Genomic DNA, 14,297 nt, shown 5'->3' on the forward strand with positions numbered 1-14,297 from the left:
GTCTATTTGTTTGAGAAAACAGATATCGAGGCTCAAACTGTTCTAAAAGATGTCCTGAAATCACTTGTGCATGAACCTAGAACTTCTGCCTCAATGGTGTTTCAGAGGATTTTAGAGCACATGTTGCTCTTTGAACTATAACTGTGTCTGCTACTGTTTCTTCTTTTTTTGGCAGCCATTATTGCAATGATCAAGCATTGTTAAAGTTTTATCTTTGACAGGCGTTGCCGGCTTGTCAGGTGGATAGCGAGAGTGATAACTGCATATTTGAAGATCCATAAAAAGAGGCCCATATCTTTGGAAGTCATATCAGCCACCACATTGAAATACGGCTCATCACTTTTATGTCGGAACCACAATCGGCCATTGGGATGTGAAATTAATATGAGAAAAGGACCATCTGTTATAGGGGGCAGTGGCAACGATGAAAACTGGTTTAGGCCCTACAGAGGACATTTTTAATTGGAAACTTCATGTGAAAAGCATATACATGTCATATAAACTGATTCGATGGTATGATGGCTGCGCTGGATTTATGGCAGCGACAGCAAGCAGAGACATAGGGAGAGGCAAGGGAGCAAGGAAGAGAGGCTTGCAAAAAAAAAAAAAAAAAAAAAAAAAGGAGAGCAGGGAGACAGACACCTAGACCCTTAAGTTATTACATTAAAATCAATGCACAACATTAAACACTATGAAGGAATGTTAGGCCTGACTTTACTTACTTTGCTGTACAGATGACACTCAGCCTCAGCATCTTCTTGATTCAGAGTTTACAGTGAAGTGGACGATCCGAGGCTGCTGCTACTGTTGTGCTCTGGTTTCATTTTCTATCCTCAGACATTTTCAGCTGTCCTGTTTTTCCACTTTGAGGTTCACAAATTTTATTGTTACACCGACTATCAAGGGCTGCAATAGCCACAATAGAAAAGTTTTTAAAGTGTAAGAGAAAACCTAGGTTGTATAGTGGATTTACAGCCTTCTGACTCTTTTTTTTTTTAACATTTTTATTCCAGTGTTATTATTCTTACATATAATATGTTGAATTGGTAGACTAAAAAGACAGTAATGCAAACTGTATTTACAAGATAATCTAGCATCTGTGATTTATGAATCCATCTGCAGTGTTTTAGTTGTGAACCTTAAGCGTGCTACAACACACAGCCTTTTCAATATACTGTGTTAACACAAAAGCATAAACTTTGCACCATTTCTCTGCCAACAGAAATCCTGCTACATGTTTTGTCTCCATCAAACTGGTGAGAGAAGTCAAAATATCCTTTAAAAAAAATCTGCCAAAATACATGTGTGGTGTCATACAGTACAATGAAAAGCAGAAACAAATGTGTTGGCTCTGTGAATGAAAAGAGGAGGCCCATTGGACGGGTCTGGGTCTGCTAGATACTGTACTAGGCCTGTGTCTGGAACCCCGATCTGATCTTCATGACGACGGCCTAGTTTAATCATGTGATGCTTATGCAACGCTCCTCTAACCTGCAGCTGGGAGAGAAATCAATCACATCACAAACCCCTCTTTCTTCTCTCAAACAAGAGCGTTTACTGAGAACAGCCATGTTGGTCACATGACCATGGGAGCGTCATCCAAACCCCCAATGTCCTCCAGCACCCCTCACTGCAGATGTTGGGGGAAAACATGGCAGTTGTGTTAAATACATGAATCATAAAATAATTCTTGTGTGATGTTCAGCCTTCATCTATTATCAAGACTCAAAAGACAAAAAGCATAATGACTTTATGTGTGATACACTTTGAGTTCAGGATCAATAAGGCCATTTGATTGGAGAGTCAATTAAAGCTCTTTTGTGCTTGTTCAGTATTAAAGTTACAGTGGGTGGTTACATTAGAATGGCACACAAGAGAGAAAAAAATATAAACAGACCTACCAAAAGCGATGACTGAAGTGCTTCAAATTCATTTGATGGGTTGAATTGTGAATAAAAGGCTGGTGTTGAAGTACAGTTCATGATTTACAGTTGCAATAAAAGTGTTAGCACATAGGATACAATGCAAACATTGCCAACAGCAGCTGCACTTGCAACCTCCAACTGGTGGAAATGTTGTCATTTCCATTGTGGGTCCATTGTGCAGAGCTGAAGGGAAAACAGTGCTCCTCCTGTAACCCCACTAAGGTAATGAGGGTGTTATAATATGACGTCAGGTTATCTATGTGTCCCTTAACATAAATGTAAAGGAGGGCAAATGTGCCAGATGATGTAAGAATCTAAATCGGCTGGTCTTCCATTTAGAACGCTTCAAAATCGCCTATTTTATTTCATTACTTACTTATTCTATAAAATCTTAATTTATTATGCGTTGAGTTTTGTTGGCATCGACTAATGTGGATAAAATTACACTAAATCTCCTCCGTGTTGCATGCTCTGTTGGCCTGGTGAGTGCATTATGTTCATTGTCTCTGTCCACTCCTTAACACATCTTTACAATCATCACCTAATTTTTCAATCTGTGCAACCAAAATTAAAATTAACGAGACTGCTTATTTTATTTTTTTTAAATCTCGGGGTTGTTACTAAAAGTGTGTTTGTGCTGCCCTTTAGGGAAAGTAGCAGCTCAGTGAGACGTACCTAAAAATAAAATGAATCATTTTATTATTGTGGCGAGATCAAGATTCTGTGCTTGAAGTGAAGGTAGATCTGTGTAGGGTGCAATTTTAAATACAGTGCCAGCCTTCGGAGGGCTTCTGGTTATGCCATATGCCACTACAATTCAAGCACACGCGCACAGACGCACGCATGCGCACGCGCGCGCACACACACACACACACTCCATAACAAACACACACTTACCTCCACCCTTTTCCCAGACCTGGATTATGCCAATACTACTGTAACCGTGACAAATATGAAGAAAAGTCACATGTGAGAATTTCTATTGATTTATTTTTGATGAAACAAGACGTATTTTGCAGCAAAAACTTTTTTTAGTGATATATTTCAGCATTAAACTATCCTGTTTTATTTCCCCCTGCAGCCTACAGCTCCACTCCCCAATCGTTTTAATTTAAATAATAATAATACATAACTAACTGTTTTCCTATTTTTTTCCCCAGAATTGCTCAGATGATTAACCATGCTTATAATAAATGAGAATTTCACATGTTGAAATGAAGGCATATAAAAAGTGCCCATAGGCTACATCCAAAGGCTCGTTCACCGTCTGTGGGTGGGAGGCACACACTGTCAATCATCAACGCTTCATTGATCAAGGACAATCCTCGTCGTAAAAATGGTCTTTTTCTTAAGAAATCACTCACTCTGCATTATCACTCCGTCTGCCGCGTGTGTGTGTACGTGTGTGCGCGCATGTGTGAGCGTGTGTGTGTTCGAGTGTGTGTGTGTGTGTGTGAGTGTGTGTGGAACAAACCACCTCTTTTGACTATTTCTCATCGCATGCACTCACTTGAGAGGAGCCCATGACGAGATGAAGTAAATTCCAACACCTCATGTTAAATACAAGTAAGTATTCAGGCAAAGCAACCGACCTTTTGTTAAATTTCACACAGGGAAAATAGTGTCAGCTGTGGTAAATGACATTATGGTCACACTGAGTGGACGCTGAAAAATCCATTAAATTCAGCTTGACATTAATCTGTGCAAGGCAGGATAATTTCAGAAATATTTTACACTGTATTTTTAACACAGGCTGTATAAAATGATAAACATCTGGCTAAAATTCTAGAAATAAAAATCTAGAATTTATATTTATCCATTAAAATATTGAGCTACATTGCATTTTTGTCAGAGCATTCTGAGTGCTTTAAAATCCCACCAGGGTGAAAGGGTCACATCATATTCTATTTTTCCTTCCCTTTTCTATAAAACCCTGCTTTATCCTCCTCTGGTCATGCAGTGAAATTAAACATGTATCCAAGATAAAATTGTGTAGAGAAAATAATAATAATAATAATAAAAACAAATGAGTCATTGTTCTTTATTATTAGGCATGTACATAAAAAACAAAATAAATAGAAAAAAGGGGGAGAAAAAGCAATATGTGGCATGAGAATACACCTATTTTCTGGGTCTGTGAAATGTATTTATACAAAAGTAAATTGTAATGGATGTGATGACTAGACAACACAGATCATAAAGGTGGAATAATAGCCTATTAAAAGACATTTCAGCTGCACTATATTTGTTATGGTCATTACAGTTACACGTCGAAGGTCTATGTTTGCGAATATAATATAATATTTAACACTCTAATGTGAATTTACCGTCCAATCCAGACCAAACGGCATGCATCGCCATCATCCGTTTAGCTCCATCTCCAAATCTGCATCAAACACAAATTGCATCGGTTTTTATTTCCACCGCAGTTTCCCCCCGCTATGACAAACCTCATGCAGCCACACTTTAACACGGTGAAAGACTCCTCGCAGATTTTCTCCATTAAAGAAGCGGACTTCGGAGGGTCGATCCTCAACCGGAGCCCCCTTTTTCCCCCCTCACGTGCAGCCCCGTAACCTCGCGCGGGATACTTTCGAGGCTCGTTTCACTTGTTTTCATAACTTTTCATCATAATCATGCATCGTCGGTGTACATTCATCCGAAAACTAACCTCGATTATTGTAAATATCCAACATATAATTCCCCCCCCCCTCTGCAGTATTCCCTTTGATTCACGCTTGACTCATATGGCTTCGGGGCCAATAGGGGTCCGCCTTTGGGCCGCCTTGAAACCGGCTCGTCTTATCCCCTTTCATCATCTAACCCGGGTCGCCTTGAAACCGCAGGGCTAGTTATTGGCTTTTTTTTTTTTTTTTTTTTTTTTTTTTTCTTCTTCTTTTTTTTTTTTTCCAGACAGCCCAATGCGGACTGGCCAACAGCCAATCAGAGTCTTGTTTACACTCTGTGACTGACAATGCTCTGGCGCCGTGCCAGCCAATAAAAACCCTTCATACACAGGGATTCATTTGTAAACATTTAGCATAATGTAATAACCCAAGTCTATGGTAATAACATGAAGGGGATATTAGAATTACTGTCTGGTCCGCACGAATCAGTGTGGAGGCTCAAGAAATTGGTTTTGTCAAAGAGACGAGTATGTGACTGTCTGATTATGTGTATACATTATTTGCAAAAAAAAAAAAAAAAGTGTTCATATAGGCTACTACATATTCAGATGCTTGTTTATTTTACTGTATTTTCACATTGCTATGAATAAACCAGATAAAATAAGCACAATAGTACCCCACAGTCATATTTTGTCACAAGACTAAAGTTAGAAACCTACAATATCAAGGTGTTATTCTTCTTTTTTTTTATTTAATTATCCTATTTTGGGACGTTTTAAATGCATTTACTCAGCACATTTTATGTTTTAGTTTTTAATGATTTGATGATGTTATCTGCAAACAAGTGTTCATATAGGCCACACATATACAGATGCTTGTTTATTTATTTTTTATTTTTTCACATATAAATAATATTACCCTTCAGTAATATTTATCACAACCCTAATGTAAATGCCATACAGAATATCAAGCCATTTTAGGGTTTTTTCTTCTTTCAGATGTTTATTTGTTTATTTTCTCACATATGCACACCCAGATTATTATTAATCTTTTGTAAAATTTGCCATGAGCCTGAAGTTAAATGCCATATAGAATATTAAGCCTCAATGCAAGTGTTATTTTTCTTCTTTTTTTTTATTTAATTAACCTAATCTTGGACATTTCAGAAGTATTCTCTTAGTCTACTTTATGTTTTAGTTTTAATTGGTTTTGTCAGAGAGGTTGTAGGCTTTAAAATTATGTCACTGGTGATGCATATATGTTCAGACACGCGACTACACATCCTCAGATGCTGTTATTTTTTTAGTTTATTCACATTTGTACATGGCCCTAGATAATATAGGCCTATTATCATTATTAATGTTTGTAACAAGCCTAAAGTTAAACGCCATCTAGCCTTATTTTATTTCCTTACCTATTTTGGGATGATTTAAAAGCATTCACTCAGCCTCTTTCAGGTTTTTAGTTTACTCTATTAACATAATTGTAAGCAGTATCTTACCAGTGTTCACTAAACCGTGCTCATGTTACTCTGACTCCTATTATAAGTGTTTAGATCATCCTGTGCTTTAAATCTGGCGCTTTTGCCTGTGTTTAGCGTTGTCAGTCTGCACATCATTGGCCTGCCTTCTCAGCCAATCAGAAGCCGTCTTTATCTCCGGGCGGGCGGCACAAACTCATTAACATGCAGGTATCCGACCAATGGGAGGGCGTGTTTACCCTGCCCGAGACGCGAGGCACGCAGTTGCACAGGGAGAGAAACCGCTGCTCGGAGATCCGAGCCGCGATCCAGCCAGGCCGGAAGCCCCAGTCCCACTGCTTCCATAGACTGAACCAGCAGGCTACTGCACAGCCTCAGATGGAAATACTGTAGGATTTCACTAGCCACATGGTTGATCTCATATTTTTATTTTAAATGGGCGTCGTACTTGGCCTTACACCTTCCCTCCCAGTGATTTGTGATTTTATAAGTTATTGTTATGCAAGGATTTAACATACCAGTAAGTAGTGATTTTATATATTATGCTTGTTTTTTTTTTTTGTTTTTTTTTCCCTCTTTCATTTAATAAAGTATTTGTAGGTCTGGTTCATCGCTGTAAAGTGACATTAGCTTTATTTATTTCACCTGACTATTTGTAAAATGCTGTGCACATAACACCGTACAATTTATAATTTTCATGGTAATATAAATGGATGGATGAGGTGTAGCCTCTCCTATGTGCGATTTAATGCACTGAGATATCAAAAAATAAGACTTAAAATCACCACAAATTATTATTATTATTATTATTATTATTATTATTATTATTATTATTATTATTATTATTATTATGCGTACAGAAGTTTATATTAAATAAAATATTTAATATACGATTGACTAGTATTTGCCGATGATATATTTTTTAAATCGTTGTAGTCAGATGCCAGGGTTGTTGCCTTTTTTTTTTTTTTTTTTTTTTTTAAATTATAGGTGATATAAGAGAAAATTCCACGATCGATCTGTGGTCAATTCAAGGGCCTTTTAGAAATTCCTTTTATACATTTATATTATTTTTGTTGCCTACCGTCGATGGGCTGCAGACTACGGCTCCGGCTCGGTGTTGTCTATCCTGGGAGTATTTGCAGGGAGGAGGGGAGGCGCGTTCCCACTCGGCCGGCCCGAGGTGCCTCCCTGTCGGCCAGCTCAGCCAGAGAGGGCCGCCTCTCTCGCAGCACGATCGGAGCCATAAAGCGTAATTAGATTTATTATCTGCGTTTCTGTTTTCGATTGAATCCTGCAAATGAAGTAGACAGCTGCTTAATGAAATGCATCAGGGGCGTCGATCATTTTAGCGTTTTTTTGTTTTTTTTTTAATATTATAGTCGGTTTGAGGAGCGAATCCGCATATTTAAGGCTACAAATAAAGGACGCACGAACCGCTGCAGACGAACCCAAGAAATGTAAATAATGATGTAAAGTGCAGCAATTTGCAAGTAATGCGGATGATAAATATTTTTTATTCTAAGGTGTAAGTGGACACAGAGTAGGTGGAATTCAGCAGCATGGCGAAGGGAAGGTAATGGCTGACTGCTAAGCACTTTCTCAGCATGGAGACAAAGGCAGTCCTGACGGGCGGCCATTCACCTTGGATCTCTGTAGCCTTACAATCCACAAACTCAAGCCTCAGTTATCATGTAAACCAAAGCAAGGCGTCTTAAACGTTTTCCGGACCCACGTGCATGACACACATTAACTGACGAAGCCCCAGTTGATAAGATTTTTGTCCCATAGACCTCAGTGTGGAGGGATTTTATTGTTGTTGATGTAGCAGTGGCTGAGTTGTAGGCTAGGCTGTAACAGGCTACATGGGGAGATAATAGTGCTGAGAGTGAAACAGACTATATGATTAGAAAATGCCTGGTCACCCCTGGATCATTTTATAATTTGGCCGTTTTTCTGTAATTTCTGCTGAAATTATACTTTTCCCCTGCAACCCATTTTGAGCCCCAGATATATTAAAAGCATTCTGTGTTGGGAGGGAAAAAAAACCCAAACTGTCATATAGGATCCTTTATTTATTCATTTATTTGCAACTATGACATTAAGCTGTCCTCTGCTAGAGCTTGTTTAATTTTTAATTAATCAAAACCAAAAATGACTACAAGGGTCTGTTTTGTTCTCTACAGACAAACACACATTTTTACTGTGAATTACATTTCATTTTAATTTATATGAATGGCATTTTTCCATCTCGACTAAATAATTTTGTTTGTGGCATGGCAGAGGATGTAGTGTATAATGTATTACTCTATTTGATTACCTGACCTGAAATAGGTCAAGGCAGATGAAGACAGTGAGAGTGCAGTTATTCACATGCGCGCACATACACAAATGCGCGAGCACGTGCACACACATACATAGAAAAAAGGAGTGAGAGAGAGAGAGAGAGAGAGACCATCTCTTTCGGGATCTGATGCATCTCTGTTATGGAGCGGTATTCTGCTCTTGTTTTAAACATCACATCTTCTGTTTTTGTTTCTAAACTTTATCAAATGTCTCCTCATGTCTCTTTTGCACATACTAGTCAATACAGTGATGCTTTTTTTTTTTTTTTTTTTTTTTTTTTTTTTCAATTGCCAGAATAATTCTAAACTGGGTTAATTTGCAGTTGTAAATGGCGCAAAACACATTTGATATTTGCTTCTGTTGTAGTGCATGTAAATAGTGTGAGGTGTAAAAAGAGCTGGATGGAGGTGACAGAGGCACAAAAAACAAACAAACAAAAAAAAACAAAAAAAAAAAAAAACGCCTGTATCAATCCGAGACAATAGGACGAGCTGTAGAAGGCAGGCAATGCAATTCACCTTGAAATGTAGGCAGCCTTCCATCATTTTAACCCATCTAAACAGGACAACACACCCTCCTACGATAGAACTGCAAAGAATGTCATATAATTCCAACCATCATGATATATAATAATAATAATAATAATAATAATAATAATAATAATAATAATAATAATAATTTTTTAAAAAATGCATGTTTTATGATGATCATGCTTTTGGGACAGAGTGACAGCTGGTATTGGTGACGTTGTGGCTGAATTAAACGATTAAAGAAATAATTTTTGATACGTGCATTATTTGGCAGAAAAGACAGGATAATATAGCACAATATCTGTCAATCTGCTCATTGTGCTGGAGTGTGTGCGGGAGTGCTCCTCTCCATTTGATGCATATTATAGGCCTATAGGCTGATCAATATAGGGCTGAATCTGAGCCGGGCTCGGTGGGCTTTCAGAAGCCTCCCTGGCCGTTTGCATCCACGATGACTTATTTAGCAGCATTAGTTTAAGGTCGGAAAGGTTGCTTGTAGGTTTATGCAAAAAGAAACCTTGATATGACAGATAGGTTTTTATTGCAAAATTCAATAGAGCGTTAGTAATGATTTGTTTTCTTTCATGTTTGTTGCAGGACTATGCACTGCAGTGTGAGTGTTTTGCACCGTGTGGGTTTATAACAGGGCTTTATTATTGTCTTGATAATGCAATGTGCTTTGAATTTCCTCTTTGACAGAAAAGATGATTGGGGGCTACGTTTTTGGCTGGAGAAGCCTGCGATCGACTGAATGCAACACATAGATCTGACGGAAAGGATTATTATATGGGTTGCATTTGATTTTCCTGACCTGCCCTATCCGTATTTCGGATTACTCTACATTCTTCGGGAATGGAAGGACGGGATTTCGCTGCTCCGGCGCACCTCCTATCAGAGCGGGGCGCCCTGGTGCACCGAGCCGCCTCTCGGATCGCTCCCTCCGGTCACAGCTCTGTGCAGCACGCCGGTCACTTCCCGCCGGGGAAATACTACCCTTCGCACATACCAATGGCTCCCCACTCAGGTTAGTCAAATACCTACGTGGATTTTGTCCCTGACGAAATGTTTTGTTCCCAGTATACGCCTGAATACTGCTGTTGTCCCAAATGCATGTCTTATAATATTGCGCAGCTTGTGCATTTAGACTATCTGCGAATATGGGCTTTGGCCTGCATATGTGTGCCGTACAAAGGGTGTTTTTTTTTCTTTCATAAGAAGAATAGACGGGGCCCTTGTTTTAAATAAATGGCTGCTCAGGTGTGGTTGTTGACAGAGTCGCACTCTTCAAATATCAGCTAATAAATCAAGAGAAATTTGATTTACACTAGGCCTTGGAGCAGGAATTTTGATTAAGCTGAATCAACATTTATAGCTTAAATATCTCAAAGGTAATAAAGGCATCTTAGTTAAACAAACAGCATTTGATAAGTTAGGTAAATGTCAAGGTAGCCTATTTTAAAATGCCATTTAAGATCTGTTTTTAGTTTAGTCTACACATATCTGGACAGAGAACCCTGGCATTGGTTTCCCACTGGCAATGGAGGTGACTGTGAAATGAGATTTTGTCACCTCACGTCAAATTGATAAGTGTCACACTAGCCTCACGACTTAAACAAAACCCTGGGTCTTCCTGGAGTCACAGGCAAGTAAAGGTGGAAGCAGGATGAACAGGTCTGCACGGGTTACAGTGAATGGAAGTTAAGGACAGGAGACTAGGGAATCCTCCTTCTGCTGGGCTTCAAAGTGCTGGGGTGCCACTGTGTTCACTGTGCATACATCAGGCTTTATAAGTCACTTGTTTTTTGTTTTTTTTGTGCAACCAAATGTGCACGTTTGCAAACATGACTACATATTTGTGTCTACACAATGCAGGTCTTCATGCACAACTTCACCTTAAGTCTAATAAGCAGAGGCAAGTGCTTTATTTTAGTGATATCACATTTATGATGCTAGGGCACAATAAAACAACTGGAACAACACTCGTTCCTGAAATAACCTGTTACCGTGGAGAAAGTGATGGTGTTTAGTTGTTGCTAAGGTCCTGACTTAATTCTCAAGTCAGTGTTGATGCAATATAGGCTAGATTGATTTTGTTCTTGTGTCAGGTTTATTTATTACACTACTCGCCCTTACAAACAACTGAAAAAAGAAAAAAAAAAATGCTGCTTCTTTTATTTTATATTCAACAGCACAACAAAAGAGACCTAACTGAGATAAGTCACATTAATGCCACACTGATTGAATTGGGTGCTTTTAAAATATTTCTCCTGAAAACACAATGATTTGGTTTTTCACTACGAATATTTTCTGCTGTAGCAGCTGCAAAATGTTGGATCACTGTAAAGTCAGCGATACGTCTGTTTTTACATTTTATAGCTCATGTAATATAAGCTAAAATAATTTTTAACCCCATCTTTGTGCTCATTGGTGCAACCCATGCAACAAATACAGCCTCCAAGTGTTTTCTATTTTTATTTATTTCTTTATTTATACGTCTTGATGTCTTTTTCAAATGATTTGCTAGATGCTGTATTTTGTGGTAATCAGAGATATTTTTTGAAATCATTGTGTTTATAAGGGCTCTGAATTAATTTGGAAAATCATGCCAAACATGAGGTATAATTAGTCATTCAGTGGAATTCATGGGCGCTGTTCACCATTCATCCCAGCTTTCAGTTTGCTTTTGGCAGCATTCACACACACACACACACACACACACACACACACACACACACACACACACACACACACACACACACACACACACACACTGCTTGAGTCCGTATGTTTTTTGTTTTTTTTTCCTCTTAAAGTTGTTTTGTCGAGAGCATGAAGGCTAATGCTGGCTGCAGAGTATAGGTGCTCCCCCAGCTACATATGATTCTTTTGTATTGCTGTGCTACATCAACGTGAAGACCGACCCCCAAATGTCATCACCATTCAATGAAAAACACAGGTGGATTATTGTTCTCACCGCTTGCATCAGTAACACACAGATAAGCACTGTATGTAAAAATCTCTCCAACATCTGAAAATGACTTCATTCTTTGCATTTCACATTATTTGATTAAATTAACTAAAACAATTTCACATAAATTCTAAATCCTCAGGGCTTTATTTTGCAATTATTTTGTTATTGTGCTCTGCAGATGCACGGGCGTTGATTTATTATTTTAATAATATTTGAAAATGTCAAGCATGTCATAATGCAAATACGTGGATGAGACATGAAGCATAATTCACTCTTATTCATGGCATTAAGGTGGCGATTTAAAAGCAGCACACAATGCAAAATTGTAAAGCATGATATAACATTAAAAATGTTTTTGTACTTTTTCCAATGACATTTGTGTCAAAGAAAAAATGTAAGTAAAACACACATGTAATAGTTATTATTGACAGTCATTTTTATTAGTTATCAAATTAATTAAATCATTCAATTAATAGTATTATTTTTATTTTAAAAAAAGTAACATGTAAAAAGTCCAACACTGTCCGACCAGAGAGTTTCCTGATAGTTGTTCATCCAGACAGAGCAGGTCATTAGTGTCCCCTCAAGTGTCCTGAATGTTAGCAACATTAGCACAAGCAGAGTATGTTGTTTGTGGAGTGTGTTGGATCCCTTCAGTTTATCTGCACTTTCTCCCCGGGGACTAACTTGCACACTGGTTCACATGAATACTTTACAAAGAGCATGAATATTTCAGTGTTGATGTAAAAATGCATTCAGAGGCAGGTTTCTGATGTGGCTCCTTGAAAGAGCTCCTCCGACTTTGCAGAGGTATTTATTGTGAATGTTCCCTTCACCCTTTCTGCTGAAAAGAGTGATGGCGGTTGCAACACCCTCCCTTGGCACTGTTCTTGCTGGGTTACAGAATTTAAACATATTTTGCGAGTAATTTTCCTTTTCTTTTTCCTTTTTTTGCCCGCGCAGACTAGTGAGTTTGGTTGCCATCAGGCATCAACAGACGCAAACACACTCTCCTACCTTCTTGCCCACTGAACCATGTTACACAGCACTGGTAGAGATTCTGTCAGTGTGCATTTGCCTCTGTCCATCTTCACCTACTACAAGCCAGTCATTTGTAATGCATGTCAGGTGGTCGATTTATAGTTTGCACTTGCACTGTGTTCTGGGAATGTGACATTGGAGCAACTTCAGTGTGTGTATGTGTGTGGCTGAATGAGACGCAGACCTGTAAACTCATCTAATGCTGTTTAATTCAGCGAGTTCATTTACAAGGACTTTGAAATAGTAATTTTATCTGCTGCTGGCCCCGGCACAGAGTTGGAGATAGTCTTTGCTTGGCTGTGAGGCTGGGATTCAGATGTTGGATAGTGTCAAAGCAGGAGACACAGTGGAGCTGTCTTTACTGCTGGCATTTATGGCTGGGGGCTCATCTTTCAGCCATATTGTTCTGATCAGTGCGCTCGGGCTGAAGGTGTGGCTGTGTGAAAACAGCAGGGGGGTTCAAGAGGCTGCCCATGGCTGCTCCAAACACCCCATGTAATCAGAGGTCATATTTGTGTCATCTTGCTCACTCAGCCTCCCCTTCCTTCACATCTCCTTTTTCATAAGCTGTCCTCTCTCTCCTCCCCTCCATTTCTCAGTCTCCTTTCTTTCCAGCAGGAAGACCCTTGTGTCTGGGAAGCAGTGGTCTTCCTGCCACTTCTGTTTTAGCTACCCTCCCTTGCCCTGGGCCATTGTTGCAGACCCTCGCTTTGTGTGTGTTTTACGGCTGCTGTTAAAGATAAAAAACAGTCCCTTCCACCCCCTTTATTGTTTTCTGGTAGGATGTCCCTGTCATTCCCTTGGTTTTTATGTCCTAGCTGGATATCCGAGCAGCTTCCCCCTTCAAAGGTTAGCTGTGCTGTCTGCCTTCTCCCATTTTTTTCCAAAGGGGAATAAATAACTTTACTGAGACTTTTATTGAACGTCTCATTGCTGGAATATCCCATGGGTCTGTGGTTGTTGGGAAGACTCTTCAAAGACAAACACAGGTGTTTGGTGGAGTTAGCAAAGGGCTGGTTACAACCAGGGTCTTTAAAAGAATAAACATCAGTGAGTGGGTGATGGTTGTTTGTGGGAAGGGAGACTTGTTCTCCTTCTTGGCCTTGTAGCACTCACAGTTCGTACTCCCATTAGCTTTTACCTTCCCCCCATTATTATTGACCTCAGACAAGATCAGTAGCTGGAGCTTTGTTGCATGCTCAAGGTAATTGTTTAGCAGCAGAGCACCCATCCCAACTTAAAGCCAGTGCCAGTCCTTTCTAACACTTTTATGATCTGATGGTGCAATTCAGGAGGGGAGCCATTCCTGAGTGAAAAGATAAATGACGTATTGAACGGTCTTTCTTAAATATTATATTAAAAGGCTCTTCGTATCCA

General features: G+C 39.1%; 1 protein-coding gene across 1 annotated transcript in view; it reads left to right on the top strand.

The window, feature by feature from the left end:
* The first annotated feature begins 6,338 nt into the window (after nucleotides 1-6,338).
* Nucleotides 6,339-14,297, top strand: part of bahcc1a (BAH domain and coiled-coil containing 1a) — a 68,797-nt gene continuing 60,838 nt past the window's right edge. Inside the window, 2 exon segments of the mRNA XM_030140749.1 lie at nucleotides 6,339-6,552; nucleotides 9,608-9,932. Coding sequence (XP_029996609.1) covers nucleotides 9,761-9,932 — 172 coding nt within the window. The 5' untranslated portion in view covers nucleotides 6,339-6,552; nucleotides 9,608-9,760.

This window comes from Sphaeramia orbicularis, chromosome 8 (assembly GCF_902148855.1).
Source record: "Sphaeramia orbicularis chromosome 8, fSphaOr1.1, whole genome shotgun sequence".
In the NCBI taxonomy this organism is placed as follows: Eukaryota; Metazoa; Chordata; class Actinopteri; order Kurtiformes; family Apogonidae; genus Sphaeramia; species Sphaeramia orbicularis.